At 41.5% G+C, this 18,165-nt stretch overlaps 1 protein-coding gene across 2 annotated transcripts in view; it reads right to left on the bottom strand.

Annotated features, from left to right (window-relative positions):
• Positions 1-18,165, bottom strand: part of LOC126987679 (putative protein kinase C delta type homolog) — a 158,699-nt gene that overhangs the window by 61,628 nt on the left and 78,906 nt on the right. For both annotated transcript variants that reach the window (XM_050844804.1, XM_050844805.1), the window contains exon 3: positions 12,343-12,581. In XM_050844804.1, the coding sequence (XP_050700761.1) occupies positions 12,343-12,581 (239 nt within the window). The remainder of the gene's footprint in view (positions 1-12,342; positions 12,582-18,165) is intronic.

The raw sequence follows: 18,165 nt of genomic DNA, 5'->3' as shown, positions 1-18,165 counted from the left end.
CTGTAATGAACTATGATACTCAAGAGAAGGGTTGCCGACCAATTGACACTCTATTTGGAATACAACAGATTACTTTCTGACAGTCAACATGGCTTCCGATCAAAATTATCTACCGAGTCAGCCCTTTCTGTAATCACAGATAGATTGTATGTTTAGCCAAGTAACCTTGAAAAAAAAATAGGAGTATATATGGGTCGCTACATTTAAAAAAAAAAAATTTATGCACATGTCAGTGAGTTAAATAAGAAGGCAATGGGGTTACTGTTTTACTTGAAACGAATATGATCTGCTTTTGATAAGACCATGATAATAATTGTTATCTAGTCACTTGTATTGAGCTTAATTAATTGCTGTGTTAGGATATGGGGCACAACTTATACAACATTGATAAATAACGCCCAAAAGTTGCAAAATTTCGCTGCAAAAGTGGCCGTAGGAGGAGTCAGGTAATATGACCTTTTTATTTGATGCACTAAAATGATTGAAAGTTAAAGAAATACAAAGGTTTGACATTTGCACAGCAGTATAGAAAACCTTACGTGAATCATACCCAGACTTGTTATTATCGTTCAGGACCGTAGAAGACAGTACTAACAGTGTCACCAGGCAGAGGGAGACCTTGTATGGGCCCCGAACCAGGACAGACTGCGGTGCCAGATGTCTCGCAATGTAAGGACCTGAACTATGGAATAAACTCCCTGCCAATGTCACCCAAACTCAAACCTGGTCTATTTTTTAATCAATACTTATGACTTTATTTCTGTCACGTGAATGTGATCTGTGAGTTTATGCCTCTATTATATTCTCCTGTTATATAACATGTTTACAGGTGTTATAAGACTGAACAATTCTAAGTTTTATCCTGTTTTACTTGTTTTATATAGTATGTTTACAGGTTTTACTTCTATAGGATTCTAACTTTTTTTTTAGTCTCATTTTTTTTATCTGCCATATTATTATCGTATCATTTTTGTTGTAATACCTGATGTATCCTTAATAATACATGTCTGTAGAGGCACGAATCTATATGTGCACATAGGTGTACCAGTATGTCATTCATGCACTTAATAACCACTTGTATGGAATAAAAAATCTAAATTTGAATCTGAATCTCTCTCTCTCTCTCTCTCTCTCTCTCTCTCTCTCTCTCTCTCTCTCTCTCTCTCTCTCTCTCCACCTCCCACCCTCGTCACTCACAAACACACCTAACGTCGTTTTTCTTTTTTTTCTGTACCCGTAAGCTTGTCTCACCCCAAAATCATGTTTCATTTATAACAGGTACAAAACATATGATAACACAAGAAAAATAAGCGAAAAAGCTATTTACAAATGGGAAAACGAGAGAGAAAAAGATACTTTGATAGATAGATATAGATAAAGAGAGAGAGAGATAGAGAGATAGAGAGAGGGATAAGTATATATGCAAATATATTTAGACCACGCATATTAGGTTGCGTGTCCTTGTATCTAAGTGAATAGTAAGTAAGTAAGTAAGTAAGTGTAGTAAGTGAAACTACAAGAATTCAAGTGAAATACTTGCAAACAATACAGCACTTATGCTTTAGAGAATATTAACTACTAGCAACGTGAGGGTCAGTTAGCTGTTGGTATCCATGGTTCTGGCACCAGGAACGCCAATAGCTCTCTCCTAAATTTTGCGAGATCCTGGATGTTGAGAATCGATGGTTCTCATTAACAGAAAACTTAGCTGCACTCCTGCACTAGGTATAGTAATGTGGGGAGATTGACCACATGCTTGTAAGTACTCGATGGATGATCTTTCACAACTGCAGGGCTGTTCGGAGTGCTGAGGGCTTTGCAATAAGTGTTGCAACACTCAAGCTTCATTTCAGGCCAAGAAGAGTCACAAGTTGCTACATTACTGTGTACTCCATTCTCATGAGTATGCAATGGCAGTTTCAAATCAGTTCATTGTGCCTGGCACCACTTAGGACCCTGTAGAACTGAATGCTACCTCCAAATGTGAAACTCTTCAAGATGCAAAAAGTAAACTGGAGAGCGGTCGAGACCTAGGAGTGGATATGACTTGGTGAAGACACTGGAGAATACCGACGAGAGTCGCGCTGCCAAGCTTGGTGAGAATCGGGACCAATATATGATTCTTTCGAGTAGGGCTTGAGCTCTCATGAGGAAAGATTACCTAGGAGAAGGGATAGGCAGTATCGCGATACATGTATCAGCAATAAGTGGTCAGCGTGCGGGCGAGACTGTAGCAGTCACCCCTACAAACGGTCGTGTGCTCTCTCCCGGTGACTCAAAGAAAATGGTGCGACAGCACACTTTTTTTATTTTGTTATTGCTGTTCAGTGTTGTCCCGTCGCGTCCTCATTGCTTGTCTTTATTGTTAATTGTTAATCTTCAACTGTTTGTCCACGTGCTGCTACACATTACACATATATTTTGTACACCACACACACCAACACTTCAATGTCATTTATACTACACAACATCCACATACACGCATATACACTTAACAACGTCTTTTATGTGTTTTGTCTGTCCTAATGACTTGTGTATGTTTTTGTAATAAAATAACCTTGACGGGTATTTTTTTTCCTTTTACCGTGGATGAACTAGCAGTAGAGCACTCGCTTACCACCAACAATTGGTGACCCTGAGTGTTGCTATGGTCCAAGGTGGCTTTTAACTTATGCCGTTTAAGGGTGCATTTCTCTCAGAGCGGTGGACCTGGGTCAGAACATTTGATACATCCGTATACCCTCTCCTGGGGCAAGACGTCTCGCTCCGCTTGGTGTTCGTGAGATTGAGCCTCAGGTCGGGAGAATCCACCTTCAGGGTTCAGGCACCCTCTGTGCACCTTCAGGCACCTTCTGTGCCTCCTCCAGGCAACTTCTGTGCCTCCTCCAGGCACCCTCTGTGCCTCCTCCAGGCACCCTCTGTGCCCCTTTCAGGCACCTTCTGTGCCCCCTTCTGGCACCTTATGTGCGCCCTTTGAGATGTTTTTGCGCATCACACTACGCGTCCCTCTGGCGATCCTCCCAGCGCTCACCCTCCCACCCCCACCCCTCCTCCTCCTTGCCTTTCCACAGGTAGGGCGAGTGAGACACGCAAATACAGTGTGACACTACTTACTCACTGAAACACGTAAACACAGCGTGACACTCCCCACTGGATTACTCATCACCCTGTGGATTACTCACCGCCCTGTGGATAGTACTCACCGCCCCAATGAATTAACCTACTCTCCTGTGGATTCCTTACGTACAGTGCCGTGAGTTCCCATCAACAGTTCAGTGCAGTGAGTTCCCATCAACAGTTCAGTGCAGTGAATTCCCATCAACAGTTCAGTGCAGTGAGTTCCCATCAACAGTTCAGTGCAGTGAGTTCCCATCAACAGTTCAGTGCAGTGAGTTCCCATCAACAGTTCAGTGCAGTGAGTTCCCATCAACAGTTCAGTGCAGTGAATTCCCATCAACAGTTCAGTGCAGTGAGTTCGCATCAACAGTTCAGTGCAGTGAATTCCCATCAACAGTTACAGTGTCTCAATGTTACCTACTAAGTGTGCAGTGTTGTGTTACAGTGCCTTCTTGGACACTGTGGTTCGCTCTCTGAGCCACTGAGCCCCCAGGCACGCGGTAGCGCCTTTAGCACGCACTACGTTCGACGCTCTCACGGACTGCCGTGACCCCTGGCCCGTTTACGCCAGCGCCTTTGCCAATCTGCAACAGCGGTGTCCTTCAGAGCACCACCCTTCTGCTCACAGGACCCGTCAATGCAACTCAACGCAATGCAACGCAACTCAACGCAGCGCAACTCAACGCAACGTAACTCAACGCAACGTAACTCAACGCAACGTAACTCAACGCAACGCAACTCAACACAACGCAGCTCAACGCAACGCAACTCAACACAACTCAACCCAACGCAACGCAACTCAACTCAACTCGGCTGCCAGTTCGAGGCTAACCTGTCGAACAAGGTTATGACCCTCCTCGGCATCCGCCGCTACAGAACATCAAGCTATCTCCCGCAGGCCAACGGCATGGTCGAGCGCTTCCATCGACAGCTGAAGTCTGGCTCTTCCCCAGATCAGACGCCCCAGCTCTCCGTCGCCGGAAGATTTATTTCCTCCTTCCTCGTCACTAGGGGGAGGAAAGATTAGGAATACATGTATCAGCAATAAGTGGTCAGCGTCTTATTTTGTTATTGTTGCTCTTTGTTGTCCCGTTGCGTCCTCATTGTTTGTCTTTATTGTCAATTGCTAATCTTCAACTGTTTGTCCGCGTCCTGCTACACATCACACACACATTTTGTACACCACATACACCAACACCTCAATGTCATTTACACTACACAACATCCACATTCACGCATATACACACAACACCGTCTCTTGTGTTTTGTCTGTCCTAATGACTTGTGTAAGTTTTTCTAATAAAAATAACCTTGAAGGGTATTCTTTTTTTTCCTTTTCTCTTGTACCAAGTAGCAGTAGAGCACTCGCTCATCACCAGCAAGATGAACCCGTGGACCTAGGTTCAAGTCCCACCCAAACACGATGCTTTTTCATACCATCACCGAGTGGCGAAAGATTACTCATAATCTGCCCAAATCTGTAATCAATACTAACTTCAGCGTCTTCGTTCAAATGGAACACCGGGGGGTTGCATGAATCACGCAAGAGCCATATATCATGGCAGACACTATGAATATAATTTGTCTGCGCCACTAACGGTCTGGTGTCGCCCAAGAGGCCACTCAACAGAGCCTACCGGGATTATAGGCATCACCTAAAAAAACAGCTCTATTCATGTTCGGGTGCATGTCACATCCCCAAATAATAAACGTCAATGCACGTCACATTCTCTGAAATTAATATAAGCATTCACTGGTAGGAGCAGGTCTAACCAGATGAAAATTACAGTGTCCTCAACCTCCCCGAGCTGTATTTCTTGTTTTTCTTTCCCTCCTGTTCTTGCTTCTTTCTTTGGGTAACCGGGGGATTTATCCTCCCAGGGGTGCTGCTTCACTTCCCTACGGTGAGCAGTCAATCCAGCCCCTGATATGGGCTAGGTTGGGAAAGGCGTTTGCATCTCCTCCCCCACCAAAACCTTACCTGTGCCAAAAACATATAAATAAGCATAGGTCGGGGTAATGGCGCAAGTCTCGATCCCGATCCGGTTTTGCACGGCAGGCTTTCCTGATGCATCCACATTCGGGAAGCCTGCCGTCAGTGATAGGTGTAGGGCAAAGCCTACGGGACCCTATCACCTCGAAGGAAGAAAGGCCCCATAGCCCCTCTTTTTGTTTTGGGGGTGGCTGAGCGGTGCAGAAGCGGCGCCCGCCCGCAGAACCAGACCTTCGGAGGGTTCTGCGTGTGGGGTCCTCGACCATCCTGAGCCTCTCGGAGGATGACCGACTGCCCTGCCTTATAGACTGAGAGAACTCGAAGGGCAGAACTATCTCTGCATACCTGCAGACGAAGCACAGCAGTTTTTGGGGTGTGACAATACACTGTGTGAGTATAGTTCCTAATATATATGGCTAGTACAGCATACCAGCCAAAGGAAACAGTTGTGTTTCTTAGTTTTTAAATTACCGTTGATGTGTAGATTAGCAAATTTTCCAAAGTAACGCTCAGTGGAAGAGTGATTGCACCAGAAACAACTGCTTAGTGACTAGCTAAGACAGCCTGAACTAGCCAGCCACATAAAAAAGCCTTATTCATTTTTCTTAACATACGTTTCGTTTGTCCTATCTCTCATTTACTACGATCTATTTCTTATCTTAAAATCTGACTGCTGATCTGACCAGGACTAAAAATGGTGGCCGCCTGGGACCTCCTATGTCGCTAGTGACTCTAATTACATACGAATATGGTCACCTAATCCCTTCTCTTTTCACTAGGCAACGGCAGGGAATGGAGTTGGTACTGTTGCTTTGTATGAGAAATATGTTTTATTGCTTTTTAGGAAAATATATTGCTTTCAGTGAATTCTGTAGGCTTATTTGGCAAAGTATGTTTTCTTTGTAAATTTTTCACGTTTTCACGCATAAACGAGTGGAAACTATATTTCATACTCTGACACTCCACTGTGCGGTATGTATTTAACATATGAGAGTGAAATATATATTTTATTTTGTGCAAAACCAAGAAAGAAAGAAAGAAAATTGCTTTGGTGGAACTTGATAATTTGGGGCTGATTGTGTCTAATGGAATTAGGATCTTCAAGGTGCACACAATACATTATTTTACAGTTAGAAAAGCATGTTATTTGACATAAAAATATGTAAAATGGCTCCAGCTTAGTTTTCAAGTAAATAAAAGGCGATTTTCAAAATGAATTGTTATTTTCTTTCAGATTGATGAGAGAACATTTGGCCGCAAAAGTACCAATCTGGCGTGCGACGGATTTGGTGGTTGTCACACTTTCGACAAAACAACATAGAAATTGGAGGATATCAGATAAGCGTTTTCGATCTGTGAGAGCAAGGTTGTTGCTACTGTCACTGACTATGAAAGCAACATCGTGAAGACTCAAAGATTATGGAATTTGTGTTCCTTAACCACAGAAATACACAGAAGAAGAGTACCATAAGAATCTTATGGTTGGTGACGATTCTGACAAAGACAATGCTAAAGATGATTCTCCATTTAATAGTGTGTACATTGACCTTAATTGCGAAGAAGATATAGTTCTTCGTGCACACCTGAGTTGCTGTTCCCATACCCTCAGCCTTGTCTGTACCACCGACGCAAAATCTGCGATGAAAGGACCATACTCTAAGCTTCACAACAGTGTTATGAGTACGTGTTCTGCCCTCTGGAACTTATATGGCAGACCATAATCTGCCGAAACACCGAACATCCAGCTAATATTTCCTTATGCCACTAGATGGAATTCCCTCAGACAGTTTATCTATCATTTTAAAGCACAAAGATCAACTAAATCAAAAAAAAATATGTTTCGCCTTGGTTTTCCAGCCTTCAATTCACTTCAACTGAGTTCGAATTCATTGAAGAGTGTGTCACCGTGCTACAACCTCTTGCATCGGCCTTCGACAAGTTGCAGTCGGACAAAGAATGCCCCCATGGAAGCTTGCTCCCAACAGTCTTAGCCGTAAAAAAATAAATTAAAGCGGCTTAACACCGTTACGGCACTGCCAACCACTGTTTTCTGCAGTTGCATCAGGCTTCACCAAGCGCTTTGAGAACTGTATGTACCTTGATGATTTTCATGACAGCATATCAGCCATTTTGTCAACGGCATACAATCTTCAGTTCATGTTAAAATGGTTGACAATGACTAGTAAACACAATACAGACGCCATTAAGGAACTAGTTCAATAAATGTTGGTGAATGCAGTTAAAAATCTGAATAAGCAATCAAAAGGCATACTCATTTCAAGTTATCATGATGAGTAAATTGGCAGTCCACCTGATCGGAGCCCCAAATCCAATATCTACTTTGAAAATGAAAGTGCTTCATCCACTATATTCATTTTTTTCAAGAAGGAAACTGTCAGATAAGATATTCAGTCAACTGGTCTTTTTGAAATGCAATATTTTTCTTTTAAATTTATGAGGTCCATTCTTATAATGACTGACATTTCAGTAATGATGTTATGGCAGTAGGTTAAATCACCAAACACGTTTTTTTTTTATGACAATTTTTGCTCTGAAGGCCAAAAGAACAGCTTTCATTTGCAATCATAATTCGCAGTAAATTGAGTACCCTGTTGGTATATTTACGTCCTACAAATGGAATTCCTACAAGTGGGGTGTGACATAATTTGTATTACATAAAATATGCCCAAATTACAACTTTAATTCCGTTTGATAATTGTGTACGTCATAAAATACACTCCTCTGATGTAGTTATTGTTTGTATTACATCAAACTTTCAAACTACAACCTTACACATTAGTGGGGCATTTTCTTGCAATAAAGTATCGCCGATGCATGCATTGTTATCGGTATCTCTTTAACTACCTACAAGTATTCCATATATTAATATCGCTTTAGATACCTTTCGATTATCGAGATATTGGTATCGCCTTAGACAATTTCGTGTATCGATGCTCATCACTAACAATGAGAGGTGTGTCAGGAGTCTCGCTGAGGAGGTTGAGGGCCATCTTAAAGCGAATGACCCCCAACCTGCTTACTGAGCTTTTAAAAAAACTCCCTTCCGAACCTCCCTCTTAGATGAGTGGAATCCGAACACCAGATACTTGCCTTGTGTGGAACATGCATAGGCAGAGGTCCTTTGAGCAATTGTACTTGCGAACCCTTCAAGTCAGCAGCTTTAAGTTGTTTGGTTGCAGGTTACAGATGCTGATCGACCCATCGACGAAAGCCCACCCTCTCTTGATGTGGTAAGATAGTCTGTGGCAAAGGTGAGGGGTGGAATGGCACCTGATATCTGTAACATCAGCGTATACCTGTTCAAGGCTGGAGGTGAGGCCATGATCTGCGAGTTGCATGCGGTCTTGACTGCCATACGACAGGCTGGTACCATTCCTCCATGCTGGAAGAGGGGGTTGGTCGTCCCAATCTGGAAAGGGAAACGGGACCGCTACGACTGCAACAACTACCGTGGAATTACACTGCTCAGTGTGCCAGGCAAGAAGCTTGCCCATCTACTTCTGATGTGGATTCGCAACAAGCTACTGAAACTGCAGAGACCTGAGCAGTCCGGGTTCACCCCTTATAAACTGACATCTAACCATATCTTATCCCTTCACGTACTGGCGAAATGCTGCTGTGAGTTTCGACAGGGGAAGTAGCCCTTTTCGATATAAAAAAAAGCGTTTCAATCAGTGCAAAGTGAGGCACTTTGGGATATCCTGCAATTACGCGGGATTCCTACAAGGATCGTTGGTCTAATGACTGGCATGTACTCAGGGAGTAAAAGTGATTTGAATTGTGTGGGGGGGAGGTGGGAGATGGGCGTGTCCAGCTTCTTTCCTTTGAACACGAAAAAGAGGCAGGATTGTGTCCTTGTCCCAATAACTTTTCAACACTTGTGTGAACTGGGTACTAGGCAAAACAGTAAATCAAAGTTGTTGTGGAGAATCTGTTGGCAATACCAGCTCGCTGATCATTTTGTTGATGATGCAGTAAACATTGCGGAGTGACTGGAAATTGTGGTGATGGCTCTCAAAGCACTGCACGAAAAGGTAAAGTGCGTGGAACTCCAGGTCTACTGGACTAAGGTTCAAGGTATGAAGATGCCAAGGTATAGGTGTTTGCAGGCTTCCTAGATGAAACAGTACAGTCTTCATGCGTGTGACGAAGACATTGACATCTTGGAAAATTTCCCATATCTCGGTAACGTAGTTCAGAATAATGGTGGGTCTCGTTATGGAGTTTTACGGCGCATTGACTTATCCCACGCGGGGAGGCGGTCACTGAGTGGATAACGTGACGGCGCAGCGTCCAGGACGACGCGAGTTAGCGCCCTGCTCGGTGCCATAAGCAAGGATTTTCAGTCACCGCCGAGTAACCTAAGACTACCCACATGGTGTCCAGAAGGCCATTTGTCAACCTGGACTCTAGATTTTCTCTCTAAAAGAGAGGGTCATTGATGATCTCCGGGACAGCATGAGTCAAGGAAGATGGCGCCACTATAAACAGTTGCCTGCACCACGACGGGCTGGGGCCGACCATCTGACCCCACCAAGAAAGCCTACCGGCGCCGTAGGCGGAAACGTAAAAAATAATAATAATAATAATAATAATAATAATAATAATAATAATAATAATAATAACAATAAAAATGAATATAAAAAGACTCGCTCAGCACGAGTATCTGGAGGTGTCGATCCTTGGGAAAAAGGACAAATATCCGAATCTTAAAGTCCATTGTGCTTTCTGTGTTTCAGTATGGCTGTGAGACAAACACTGAAAAGTGAATTGGAAAACCGAATTCATGCCTTTGGTAAAAAGTGACTACGCAGAATCATGTGATATCGCTGAAATGATTTGTGTTAAACCGACGACTACTCCGTGACTGATTCGACATCTATTACCTGTAAGGTCCGTCAACGGCAACTCCAGCAAAACGAGGATGTGTAACGCTACCCAAAGGTCGATTCTGCTCACCGGGTTACTTCTGCAAGAGATAACCACGAGTGGAGGAGGCAGAGTTTGCAGATTGTGGAAGTCAATAGGGCCTGCAGTAAGGTACTCGGGATGGAAAGGGTATGGCATGGAAAATTGCCCTGAGGAACCCTGGAGTGGGTCGTCGTAGAGTGGGCGAGGAGACGCCCCCCCCCCCCCCTCCATTCCCTGGCCCAGTTAATCCCCCCACATTGATTGACTGATTGAGAACATAGGAGTCGATATTTTTTTTTAAATGAGTTAATCGTGTTCCACTGAGCCACTGAGTGCGGGAGTTTATTAAATTATTGTGCTACAACAATGAAAAAAAATGGGTTCAGTCAGAGAGAGAGAGAGATGCATGATATAACAAATAAAACATAATATAGCAAAAGCATAATAGCAAACGTCTCCTTTATAGAGCGGCTAGCGTCCCTGATTACGAATCACCTGATCTGGGTTCGAATCGCGGCCTCGCCAGTCGGCGTGCAGCCCACTCAACTGTCCATCCTTCATTTCGGAATGATCAATAATGGATATGTGTGGAATCCTAGGGAAAGTAAACTGTGGTAACCCGGATGCTGCACTATCCCTGTGTCGGGTTAAGGGTTTTCTCCCACCACGGGTTCAAAGGGCCAACGGGACAGAGATTGGCACCACTGCAATGCGCAGCTAAACCATTAACTCTCATTTTTACGTCTCACTTACAGTAAGGGCACAGCGTGTTTAACAATGACCCAATTCACGACTTAATCTAGTAGTGGTCATTTATCGTGGGGAAGACGAGGGTAGGAAAAAGACAGTAAAATCATCAATTAATGGGAATCTTTCATATGTAAAATATATGGAAGAAGAAAAATATGAGGAAGAAGATAGAAGAAGAAGAAGAAGAAGAAGAAGAAGAAGAAGAAGAAGAGGAGAAGGAAAAGGACAAGGAGGAGGAGGAAGAAGATGAAGGGGAGGAGAAGGCGTATGATAATTAGGAGGAATGACAAAAGTCTCAGCAAAAAAGTAAGTGATGCATGAATTGACAAAAGAAGGACGGTTGAAAGAGAAAGAACGAAGAAGAAAAAAATATCAATAGAAGCAGTAGTATTAGCAGCAGCTGTAGTACCAATAGTAGTAATAGTAGTAGTAGTTGTATCATCATCATCATTAATAGTAATAGTAGTAGTAGTAGTAGTAGTAGTAGTAGTAGTAGTAGTAGAAATAGTAGTATCATCATCATCATCAGCAGCAGCAGCAGCAGCAGCCGTGGTAGTAGTAGTAGTAGTAGTATAAATAGTAGTAGTAGCAGTAGTCCACAAGCTCTGTTAGCTTAAGAACAATATGTTTAATAATGTTTGTAATACTAAATACAGATGGTTGTCGGCCACAGTCATTGGCGGGCTGGGGCCAATGAATTGCTTTGTGAAAGACTATGAGGAAGCATACCTCCCACAACGAAGCTCTAATGGATGGAGGCCGTAGAAAAAAAAGGTAGTAGTAGTAGTAGTAGTAGTAGTAGTAGTAATACCATCATCATCATCATCAGTAGCAGCAGCAGCAACAATATTAGCAGTAGTAGTAGTAGTAGTAGTAGTAGTAGTAGTAGTAATAGTAGAGGTAGTAGTAGTAGTAGTAGTTGTAGTAGTAGTAGTAGCAGAAGTAGTAGTAGCAGAATTAGTAGTAGTAGTAGTAGTAGTAGTAGTAGTGGTAGTAGTAGTAGAAGTAGTAGTGGTAGTAGTAGTGGTAGTAGAAGCAATAGCAGCAGACAATTATGATAATGATGATGATGGAGATAATGATGATGTTGATGAAGATGACAATGAGGATGAATAAGAAAAATATGTATTACATTTCTGAAAACTTCTTACATGTCTGCTGTCGGGTTCGGCGTCGTAAGTTAAGCGTTACGATGCCCTCCCCGACTTCCTGGCGCATGCCAGGATTGATTGATTCATTAATTGATTGATTGCTGTATCTCCTCACCTCGTAATTTATCCACTTATGGCTAACAAACAAACACACATAACTATTAAGGCGCATGTCTCTTTTCTAAGGGCTTAGATGGAAGACGTGTGCAAAATTATAAAAAAAAAGCAACACAACCATTTTCCACTCAATTTCAGTCCCACTTATCAACTCGTTAACAATCGATATCATGCTCACCAACTCACTAACAATTATAATCACATTCACCCGTTCATTCACTAACTGTGATTATCACTACCACTCACTCAAGTATATCTTAACACACTGACACATTGACTCACCTTGCCGTAACTTCCCTTCCCGAGGACTTTGATAAACTGGAAGTCGTCCACGCTATACTTCTTGAATTTTGGGCACGTCTGTAAGGGCGGGCGAATCTCTGGCAACCCAAAGAAATCTGTGTCGGTGTCGGTGGTGTCCGATTCCTCCTCGGTGCTCTCCGCCTCCGACCCCGACACCGATGAGGACGAGCAGGCCTTCGGGGGTGTGACAGGAGACTGTATAGTGCCGTCTGTACTGCCTGTAGGATAAGGAAGGGTAAGTGAGTAGGAAAAGGTATAAGTTTTTGGGAGTAGGTAGGAAGACACCTACCGAAACGGACGTAACCCACTCCCGATGAGGAATACACGGGGAGCGAGGGAGTGCGGCAGGTCTGTCAAGGACCCTTCCCGTGTCCTCATTTTCCGTTTCCCTATTGTCTTATTAACACCAGAGAGTAGTTCGCCATGCTCTTAAAAGACAAATTATCTTACTTTCCACATCATACTATATACATGCAACACACACCATTTCCTCATTTTTTTTCTAAAACCATAATGACTATAATATATATATATATATATATATATATATATATATATATATATATATATATATATATATATATATAGAGAGAGAGAGAGAGAGAGAGAGAGAGAGAGAGAGAGAGAGAGAGAGAGAGAGAGAGAGAGATCGTCTCGGCGTTCCCATAGGGGGGGGGGCAAAAATGCCACAGATCGGACTGCACTTTTGGTTACAAACTTGAGAAGTGTTTTCACAACTTTTCCGGTCTCTGCTACAATTCCCATTTTGTGGGACACCATCTCTGCTCCTCTAGACTTCACTTTGTCTTCCTAAACAAAACCCAGATTTATAAAACTATTCAAGGTAGTTTCTACCCTGTTCCTTCCAACTATATCTATCCTATTTGGGGATTGGAGATTAAGAGGCGGTTGGGAGTGGTTAGCGTGCGGCTGTGGTGAACCCAAGGACCAAGCGTGAACTATATTACCCACATGCTCTCTGGATCTTCAATCAACCTTAATTAATGTCAGCGACTTCGGTCAAGAGGAGCACTGGGGGGCATCATGGGCCAAGCAAGAACCATACGTCATGGCAGTCCCTATAAGAAAACTTAGCCTGCGCCACTAACAGGCTGGGACCGTCCATAAGGCCTTTCAAGAAAGCCTACCGGCGCTTCAGGCAGCACAAAAAAAACAAAAACATAACACATGCAACGACATCATCTGTTCTCGTGCCCACGTCCTTGATTCTTCCACCATCTGTCTAAGAATCAATTGTCATTATATTACAACATAGGTATGTAGCCGAGTGGTTAGCGTGCGGGCCCCGCATTCACCACGCCATGGATGACGCGGATTCGATTCCGCACGCTACCACCTGTGTTTTTTCAGTCACCGCCGAGTGACCTTACACTACCCAAATGCTGTCCTGAAGACCACCCATCAACCCGGACTCTAGAAGAAACCGTCCAAGTGAATCAAGAATGAGTTCCGAGGGGCAGCATGAGCCAAGCATAAATGGCGCCACTATAAAAATTGCCTGCGCCATGACGGGCTTGGGCCGACCACCAGGACCCTGAAGAAAGCCTACTGGCGCAACAGGCGAAGACGTAAAAAAAAAAAAACTCCAACTATGTACAATTCTTTGTTTATTTGAACTCTCCCTTCGCTGAAATCATCTCCATCTTAGGAGATTACAATGTTCAAAACCAGCTTAGACACTCATCCTCTTTAACTGACCAGCACGGTGAACAAGCCTACAATTTTGCTCTTTTCATTTATCTTGAGCAGTTGGTTAAGCACCCACGCATTCCCGACAACCTTGAAGACGCCCAATATTTAAAAAAAAAAAAAAAAAAAAATATATATATATATATATATATATATATATATATATATATATATATATATATATATATATATATATAAATATTTATATATATATATATATATATATATATATATATATATATATATATATATATATATATATATATATATATATATATATATATATATATATATATATATATATATATATATATATATATATATATATATATATATATATATATATATATATATATATATATATATATATATATATATATATATATATATATATATATATATATATATATATATATATATATATATATATATATATATATATATATATATATATATATATATATATATATATATATATATATATATATATATATGAACTTTTACATTTCTGCCCGAAATCGTGCCAAATCTATTCTCCGACTAACCAAAAATTCTTTCATTAATAGAAAATGTCAAACCTTGCTTTCTCTAACTCTTCCTGTGACTTCTGGCATCTAGCCAAAACATCTCCTCCAACTTCACTTCTTCATCTTTCCTCCACTCCTCAGTCCTGACGGCAACACTGCTGTCTCATCTATCTCTAAGGCTGAACTCTTCTCTCAAACTTTTCTAAAACTCCACTCTGGACGATTCTGGGCATATTCCTCCTACTCATCCCCCTCTGACTCCTTTATGCCTGTTATAAAGATTCTTCAAAATTATGTTTTCTATGCCCTCTGGCCTCAATCCTCAGAAGGCTTATGGACCTGATGGAGTGCCTCCTATTGTCCTTAAAAACTGTGCCTCCGTGCTGTCACCCTGCCTGGTCAAACTCTTTCGCCTCTGCCTGTCAACATCTACCTTTCATTCTTGCTGGAAGTATGCCTTCACACAGCCTGTACCTAAGAAGGGTGACCGCTCCAATCCCTCAAACTACCGTCCTATTGCTTTACTTTCTTGTTCATCTAAAGCTTTTGAATCAATCTTAACCGTAAGATTCAAAAGCACCTTTCCACTTCTGACCTTCTATCTGATCGCCAGTATGGGTTCCGCAAGGGGCGTTCTACTGGTGATCTCCTAGCCTTCTTAACTGACTCTTGGTCATCCTCTCTTAGCCGTTTCGGTGAAACTTTTGCTATTGCGCTGGACATATCAAAAGCTTTTGATAGGGTCTGGCACAAATCTTTGCTTTCTAAACTACCTCCTACGGTTTCTATCCTTCTCTGTACCTTTATCTCCAGTTTCCTTTCTGACTGTTCTATTTCTGCCGTGGTAGACGGTCACTGTTCTTCCCCTAAATCTATTAACAGTGGTGTCCCACAGGGTTCTGTCCTATCTCCCACTCTTTTTCTGTTGTTCATTGATGATCTTCTTTCCAAAACGAACTGTCCTATCCATTCCTACGCCGATGATTCCACTCTGCATTATTCAACTTCTTTTAATAGAAGACCCACCCTTCAGGATCTTAACGACTCAAGGCTGGAGGCTGCAGAACGCTTAGCCTCAGACCTTACTATTATTTCCGATTGGGGCAAGAAGAACCTGGTGTCCTTCAACGCCTCAAAAACACAGTTTCTCCACCTATCCACTCGACACAATCTTCCAAACAACTATGCCCTATTCTTTGACAACACCCAGCTATCACCTTCCTCAACACTAAACATCCTCGGTCTATCCTTAACTCAAAATCTCAACTGGAAACTTCATATCTCATCTCTTACTAAATCAGCTTCCTCGAGGCTGGGCGTTCTGTACCGTCTCCGCCAGTTCTTCTCCCCTGCACAGTTGCTGTCCATATACAGGGGCCTTGTCCGCCCTCGTATGGAGTATGCATCTCATGTGGGGGCTCCACTCACACAGCTCTTCTGGACAGAGTGGAGGCAAAGGCTCTTCGTCTCATCAGCTCTCCTCCTCATACTGATAGTCTTCTACCTCTTAAATTCCGCCGCAATGTTGCCTCTCGTTCTATCTTCTATCGATATTTCCACGCTGACTGCTCTTCTGAACTTGCTAACTGCATGCCTCCCCCCCTCCCGCGGCCCCGCTGCACTCGACTTTCTACTCATGCTCATCCCTATACTGTCCAAACCCATTATGAAAGAGTTAACCAGCATCTTCACTCTTTCATCCCTCACGCTGGTAAACTCTGGAACAATCTTCCTTCATCTGTATTTCCTCCTGCCTACGACTTGAACTCTTTCAAGAGGAGGGTATCAGGACACCTCCTCCCGAAACTGACTTATCTTTCGGCCACCCTTTGATTCTTTTAGAGCAGCGAGTAGCGGGCTTTTTTTTTATATTAATGTTTACTTTTTGTGCCCTTGAGCTGTCTCCTGTAAATATATATATATATATATATATATATATATATATATATATATATATATATATATATATATATATATATATATATATATATATATATATATATATATATATATATATATATATATATATATATATATATATATATATATATATATATATATATATATATATATATATATATATATATATATATATATATATATATATATATATATATATATATATATATATATATATATATATATATATATATATATATATATATATATATATATATATATATATATATATATATATATATATATATATATATATATATATATATATATATATATATATATATATATATATATATATATATATATATATATATATATATATATATATATATATATATATATATATATATAACCTCTTCAGCTTATTATATCGAATTGTTCTCTGTTTGGTCCTTCGATCACAACCTTATTTCTGCATTCCGCCGAAGAGGTGATGCTTTTAGCAGTACACTTCAGCCTGCTTGGACCTGAGGATGTACTTTTCCACCTTCCCGCAAAATGATTGCTGCTCCCATGTCAGAGGTCCCACTGTGTGTGCCCAGCGCATTGCGGAGGTGACTGTCTCTCGAATGAAACCACGCGATCCATGAACTTTCTCTACTCCTCATGCTAAAAAGCCCTGTTTCGATCACGCTTGTTCTAGAGCTATAAAATATAGAGATGCAGCTCACAAAAGGCACTAAACCCTTCGCATTCTTGCTAACCATGATTTGTATATTACCGCCCGGAATCGCACCAAATATGTTCTTCGACTAATCGAAAATATATCTATCCATAGATAATGCCAACACCTTGCTTTCCCAAATTCTTAAAGAGACTTTTGGCACCTAACCAAAAAAATATTTAACAATTTTATTTCAACTTTCCCACCACCCAAGATGGCGCCTCCATAAACACTTGCCTGCTCCAGAACGGGTTGGACCAGACCATAAGGCCTCATCAAGAAAGCCTATCGGCGCCATAGGCCGAAAACGTGAAAAAAATGTCCGCTATACCCAGAAGGCTTATGGACCGATGGAATGCCTCCTATTGTCCTTAAAAACTGTGCTTCCATGATGACACCCTGCCTGGTCAAACAACTTCGTCTGCCTTTCAACATTTACCTACCTTTCTTTCTGGAAGTACGCTTGCATACAGCCTGTGTCTAAGATAGATAACTAATGTTTCAAATCGCCGTCCAAGAGCTTTACTCTCTTGTGTTTTGAAAGCTTTTGAACAATCATAGGCAGCAAAGTTCTTCTCTGGCTAATGCATATACTGTCCAAATACTTTATGCCAAACCTAACCAACATCACCATTACTGCAGGCATATATATATATATATATATATATATATATATATATATATATATATATATATATATATATATATATATATATATATATATATATATATATATATATATATATATGTGTGTGTGTGTGTGTGTGCTTCCGTGCTGACACCCTGCCTGGTCAACCTCTTTCGCCTCTGCCTGTCAACATCTACCTTTCCTTCTTGCTGGAAGTGTGCCTTCATACAGTCTGTGCCTAAGAAAGGTGACCGTTCCAATCCCTCAAAATACCGTCCAATAGCTTTCTTTCTTGTCTATCTAAAGCTTTTGCA

The sequence above is a fragment of the Eriocheir sinensis genome, chromosome 66, assembly GCF_024679095.1.
Source record: "Eriocheir sinensis breed Jianghai 21 chromosome 66, ASM2467909v1, whole genome shotgun sequence".
Lineage (NCBI taxonomy): Eukaryota > Metazoa > Arthropoda > Malacostraca > Decapoda > Varunidae > Eriocheir > Eriocheir sinensis.
This window is presented reverse-complemented; position numbering and strand designations above follow the sequence as displayed.